This window comes from Sinocyclocheilus grahami, unplaced genomic scaffold (genome assembly GCF_001515645.1).
Source record: "Sinocyclocheilus grahami isolate Dianchi unplaced genomic scaffold, SAMN03320097.WGS_v1.1 scaffold584.1, whole genome shotgun sequence".
Lineage (NCBI taxonomy): Eukaryota > Metazoa > Chordata > Actinopteri > Cypriniformes > Cyprinidae > Sinocyclocheilus > Sinocyclocheilus grahami.
In genome coordinates, this window is record NW_015505763.1 from 412,724 (window position 1) to 419,559 (window position 6,836).

The 6,836-nt window shown below is 35.6% G+C and overlaps 1 protein-coding gene across 2 annotated transcripts in view; it reads right to left on the reverse strand.

Annotated features, from left to right (window-relative positions):
• stom (stomatin) overlaps nt 1–4,858 on the reverse strand; it is a 12,239-nt gene extending 7,381 nt beyond the window's left edge. The window contains exons 1-4 of one of the 2 annotated variants that reach the window (XM_016240206.1): nt 4,622–4,858; nt 3,565–3,597; nt 3,131–3,240; nt 2,277–2,349 (exon numbers count right to left, since the gene is read on the reverse strand). In XM_016240206.1, coding sequence (XP_016095692.1) covers nt 2,277–2,349; nt 3,131–3,240; nt 3,565–3,597; nt 4,622–4,682 — 277 coding nt within the window. In that variant the 5' untranslated portion in view covers nt 4,683–4,858. The remainder of the gene's footprint in view (nt 1–2,276; nt 2,350–3,130; nt 3,241–3,564; nt 3,598–4,621) is intronic. The other variant, XM_016240207.1, reaches the window with a different exon arrangement.
• Nucleotides 4,859–6,836: the final 1,978 nt, after the last annotated feature.

Consider the following 6,836-nt stretch of genomic DNA (forward strand, 5'->3'; position numbering starts at 1 on the left):
TTTTTTGTATCAATGTAAAATCTTTTATTGTTGCTTTTGATTAATTTAATGCATGAATAAAAGCATTAATTTCTTAAAACATACATGTATGTATGTATATATATATATATATATATATATATAGTTTTCGAAAGAGTCATCAGGATTTGTCAGTCTGTTCAGAGGTTTGTATACTCTACTGTGGAAAATTCTACTCACGTTCCACCCTTAAATAAAGCCATGGAGGAGGAGCCCACTGCAGATTGTTTGCAGACCCCTGTAGCCTCAAAGAGGACCAAGGAATCAAGCTTTCTTTTCAGACCTATATAGTATAAATGACATCTAGCCATCAAGAGTGAATTTATTGCCTCAAAAAGTACTACTGAAAAGATTTTATATAGAAAGCTCACAGTGAAAAGCCTCTGTTGACTTTCAGGACATAAGGGGGATAAAGTCGGTGGACTAATGCTAATAATAGACACTACCCTCAAGTTCATTGCTGGAGGGAAAGCCCTGCAGATTCATATTCCTAAACATAGCACAGACCAATACACAGCAGAGACACCAACACAAGCACAGCCACTGCGTAGTGTCATTAACCTTAACTTAACAATAACTTTGGCTATACAGATTTGAATTTTCGAAAGAAAATGTCAGTGTTCGCTAAAGCAGCAAAACAACTGTTTTGTTTTAGGTAAGCTTAGGTTTTGCATGAATCATACACTTCATCAGTTTTTTATTTTTTTTTTGCATGTACAACATTCAACATTGTGCCGCCTTTTTCATTTTAAGAACCGTCACAATTCAGTAAGCAAAAAAATGCATGAAAAAATACCCACTGCAACCACAGTGTGCAAATATTTCTGTCAATCATTGTTGGTTACACATTGAATGCAAAACATTTTAACAATGCAAGTTAATAGGACATTTTCAAACTTTGATATGAAATCTCTTCAAAGGTAGCACATCTAAAGGTGAAGTGACATTAGCGAAATTTCAGCAAGATTTCACAAGCAAAAAAGATCCATTGTCCAGTGTAGCAATGTACGAATTACATCTCACACACTATCAAACTAAAAAGCCTTCTGTTTGCAAATGCGGCAAATTTGTGTAACCAACTTGAACATGAGCGAAATCTGTGTGGGGAATATTTTCACCCTCAGATGAAACTCCCGATCACATGGATTCCTACTGAAATGATTTTGCATGTGAAATTTCGCTGAGCAACAATACATTTGACCTCACATTGAGACTGAAATTATGTGTATATAAAAAAAATAAAAACATATTTTGAAGGAACCCATTTATTAAGTGGTCTGAACTGAATTAATCTGCTGAAATTTAAGAATAAGAAGATAAGAGAAAAAGAAGATAAAGAAAAGAGGAGGAGAAGAAGACAAAGAAAAGCAAAAAAGAAGAGGAAGAAGAAGAAGAAGAAGAAGAAGAAAGTGTTTGAGGAATAAGTTACCAAACATTGAAATATAACCAGTCACCAAGATCAACCTTCATGAAAATCATAATCACCGTGGCGACCACAGCATTGCATGGAACCTGATCCAGAATCCTCAATGAAACGTGACATCATGGCAACATGGCCACAAACTAAATGGATTATTAGACATCGAGTCAAATGACTTTTATGGCTTAGAAGGCTAGAGTATAGAACACGTTATGAGGTGTGTGACTAATCTGACATTACAATCTCAGACGTTAATACCTTTTTATATAGCTATTACTATCTAACTGTAAAGACTATGCAAGAACATTATGTGCCCTTGTAAAAAAACAATTGAAATAAAACTTTATGCTTTCCAGGTAATATGATCTTTTACAGATGCCTCAGGAAAGCACATGTGATTACTGGGAAGTATTTCCTGAATATACTCATATATATATATATATATATATATAGTGAGGTAAAAGGATTTAATGTGTGTTTTTGTGTATTTATATCATCCTCAAATGAATGCTAGTATATGATACTGAAAAAAAATTTGTTTATTCAGGACAGCGGAAATGCAAAACAGATCACTTCTGTTTCTCTACAACACAAGCGGTTTTATTTTTTTAGCCTTGTGACAAGTCATCATTGTGGTGGACGGCCACAGCACAAACACAAACAAGCAGACAGCAAAAGTGTTACAATTAACCACACAAACACACAAAAAAACAGCACAAGTGTGATCACTGATTACAGAGAGCAGGAGCATGATCGTTATCACATGAAATGCTTAAACCGCTAGCACTGATTAAATCAGAATGATCAAATCAAATGATATAGATTTTTTTTCTTTTACCTGGTCCTTTGGCTCCTCCTCGTAAAATGCGTCCCAGACGAAAGATAATCGCCCTTTCGTATTCCTTCACTATCTGTAGGAACAAAAAGTACTTTTAGAAAAATTACAGCAGTTTAAAACTGCCCCTAAGTATGTAATTTAGATGTTGCATGGCAACCTTTATAATGCGTTCATCATTATTCTTATAATCATAAAGATGATAAAGATTATAGGACTTCCCATGATAAACAGTCCTATCTGGTGTGAAAAAAAATTGGCAAAAATTTGATTGACAGATACAGGAATGATCAACACAACTTAAATATACCCACACCTTTTGACCAATGAATTGTCATTTTGATTTCCAAAATAGGATTGTAAAATCATGTTGTAGAGTTTGCCCAGCAATTCCCAGCTAATTAATAATTTTAGAGCCGAGTATAACTAGACAATTTTTAGGGATGCACAATTTATAAGTGTCATATTGGTTGAATTATTTCTTTAATTTATCAGTATCAGTTGATAACAGATATATATTGGTCAGTACTAAATATTTAATCGTATATGCTTATTTCCACTATTTTTACATTTAGATGACCTTTGCAGTCATCTAACGCTCACTTAAGTTGAGCTTTAATGACATTACTAATTTAATAACATTGTAATTATAAAAACTTAACATGAAATCTTTAGCAAATCTCAAAATGAACATGCAGTGTATCATAATACTGTGATGCCTAAAATCACTTGTAGCAAATGACTGATTTTAGAACCCCTGTTATACAAAGATTTAAAGGAAAAGGTGTGGGTTTTGCTGGGCCATTCCTGTGCACAATACGACATCCACAAATGAAAGGAAGACCACCACTAAATACCTTAATGCACATCCATATGGAGAGAGGCAGGGTCAGCAATGTGAGCAGGATGGAGAAAATCACCAAGATCCAACCACACAAGCCAATGTCACTGTCTGTATTCTCCAAGGCTGTAAGGCAAAGCAAATGTGCATATGCATAAACTTTCATTATATTACTATACAATAAAAAAGATACACAAATGCACACACAAAAAAAGCCCCACACAAATGCACATTAACCTAACACGGCTCATAAAAATTATGGGTTAAATGAGTTCAAAAATGCAAAAACACAACCTTTTAGCTTCAAGCTGAAGTGCATGCATTATAGCCATTCAACCACATCGATAAGCCACACATAGCAAATGAACGCTTCCCTACACTTAAAAAAATTATAATAATAATAAATTAACAAACAAAACTGCTATTGCTATGCTTTTAAATCTTACCTACCTTCAGTATCATCAATTGTGTGACACCACCGATCTATAGAGAAATGTAACTGTAAGAGGCTACTGTATGTGTGGCCTAAACCCCTTAGTCTACGAGCCCATAAGCCCAAATAAGGGATAAGACATTTCCTTGAGCAGATCCATCCAGAGCAAATTACATTAACTGTTGCGACAGTCAGAGCAAAGTAAGATTGAATGCTGGATATGATTATTGAGCAGGACAATGATCACAGTAATTGTAGAATGATTAAATCATTCCTGCTTTGCACTGACCTCGTAACATTTGCATTAAGGCCAAGATCTTTGACCACCAGCCACATGATCAGAAACACCATGCTTTTACACAGGATTTAATGCTGATCTATTTAAGCATTATGTTTGTCTTTAATACAGTATAAATAAAGTTATATTTTGATTACTCCCAAATAAAGACCTAGTGTTCCCCAACATAATGTTCAGTTTTGCATAAAGATGACATAAAGTAGCTCCAAATGTTGTCTAGACATTTATATGCAACGAAGATGCATTTTTTACTACTTTTACTAAACCACCTCACACCATCCTATAGGATACTATGATAACACACTATACCATACAATACTACACTATACTATATCACACCATAACACGTCGTTTTTTTATCATTATACCTTTATTATATTGCAAGCTCAGTTCAGACCCTGAACAAACAACAAAAATAATAAATGAAATAATAAAATAAACAACAAAATATCAGGTTATTGTTTTGACGAAGACATAAGTGATTGGACTGTATAGTGCTGCAGGACTGATTGGGGAATGAGCACCTGTTGTTGCCCAGTTTGGCACAGAACAGAGGGCATAAAGACACACCCATGCTGCACTATCAATAATAACAACAGACCCTGAAGAAGATAAAAATGGGGAGTATGGACGTGCTTCCAATGTATATCTCTTTAAAAGCAGTTTTAATCTTATTAAAGGCAGTATACAGAGACATTTAGTATGGCTTACGCGATTTATGTCAACTGAACGCAGCGTATATCCACACAAGTGATATTAAATAATATTTAGCCAACCTATTTGTCGATCCTTCCTTTTTTGCTGTCTCATCGCAGCCGTTTCCCTGCCATCTTCCATTGTCGGATATCTTTGAATTATTCAGGGCTGATATGGAGCAGATCTTTTAAGCACTTCCAGCAGGAGATCGCTTCTCAGTAATGTTTTTCTGCTCGGGACAGATCCGTTTCTACTTGTGGTTCAACCCCCCTCTCTCGCTGTGTGAGGGGGTGGGCGGGCATTTCCTTTTTCTTCTTCTTTTTGTTCAATGGCCGTTCACTCCTTAGGAGTATTACCGCCACCTACTGTATATCTTGCGCACATGGGTGATATAGCTGTACTGAAGAAAAAAATGAAATACAAATTGTAATGCCCCACCCACCCCAGAGGATCAGAGCCCAAGCTTCACCTGGCGCTGCGTGTTCAGCTCCTCCAGCTTCCACACTGTGCTCCTCAACCTCCGAGATGGGCAGAAGCAGCATGATCTTCATCCTCAAACACTAAATCCTGTGGTCTAATCCTGTAAGCTCTAAAAATGTTAAAACCACCTTAAACATCTCTGACTATCACTCAAACCCTTTCCCAGAAGGTCCACGACAATCACTGGTCTGTTCCTTATATAGCTAAAAAGACTATATAAAGTTACGCTGATCTTCATATTTACTACATTTAAAGAGCACATGCTCTACTGTTTCAAAAACATCACATTCATCACACATACCATTTTCATGCTTCCCCATTAATGCAAGTGTTGAATTTAATCCTGTGTGACCCATCCTTAATCTAGAAATCATTACTTCTTCCGGTTACACTTTACTTGAAAGGGTGTGCATAAGACTGACATGACACCTTCATAATCATGACAAGTCACCTACATAATCATGACATGACACATATCATGAATATGAAGATTTTTTTTATGCATGTTTATGACAACTGTCATTAAGTGTCATTCGCTCAGTTATGTCTTCCTTTCTGTGTCTTCCATAAAACTGTTCTTTTTTCCTTACTGATTTTACAATATTATAATACCACCGACCTGTGCTGCTATTTTCCCATCTTTGTTGCCATATTCTTATTATTTCCCTATTAATTACTGATTTTATCTCATTTGTTCCCAGAGGTACCTTAACATCCACCAAGTTTTTCTTTAAAGCTTCTTTTGCTAACTTATCCGCTGTTTCATTTCCTACTATCTCGATATGTGCCGGTACCCAACAAAAGTATACGATTATACTCTCTATTTTCAGTCTGTACAGTAATGTATACATTTCTACTAGCAGGTCTTCTCTATCAGTTTTTGTCGACAATATACTTTTAAGAGCTGATGAAGAATCTGAGCAAATTACAGTCAGAGTCCTATTTGGCTTAATCTGTTCTACCCACTGCAATCCTACTATTATAGCAGTTAATTCTGTAGAATATACAGACAATTTGTCACTTAACCTTAAACTTATTTTCACCTTAAAGCGGGGAATGTACACTCCTATGCCCACTTTTTGTTTGATTGGGTCTTTAGACCCATCTGTATAGATCTGTATAAAAGAATACAAATTTTCTCTCATAAAAACATTGATTTCATAACTATTAGTATATCTTTCTTCTGCTTTTTCCCGGGCCTCATTCAATCTCATTTCAACAATGGGTTCAAGGAATATTGCATACCGATACCCCATTTAATGGCATGTTGGGACAGATTTCTTCATTCTCCAGACCACAATCCTTGACTCACTGTTCATACTTCCAACCAAAACTATTCCCTCCATTATTTTTATATTCCCGACAATCATTTAAAATTGTGCGTGCACGATGATTCTTATTACTACACTGTAAATTAACCCAATACATCATCGCAAGCTTTTCTATTCTCAAATCTAATGGCATCTCCCCCATTTCGACCCTGATGGCATCTGAGGTGTTGACCTTATTGCTCCACAGCAGATTCTAAGTGCTCTGGACTGTATGTTGTGTGCACCATACACTGCACACCCATAGTCTATAGACCATATTAAGGCTTGATATACAGTGCACTTTTCCTTGCTCCCCATTCATACTTGGCTATTGAAGTCATGGAATTTATTACTCCTTTGCATTTGTTTTCAAATTTCTTAATGTCGCTTCCAAGTTAATTTTTCATCAAAGATTAATCCAAGATATTTGAACTCTGTCACTCTTTCTAACAATTGTTCATATAATTTCAGAGTAATTTGTTCCATTTTCTTTTTCTTTGTAAAA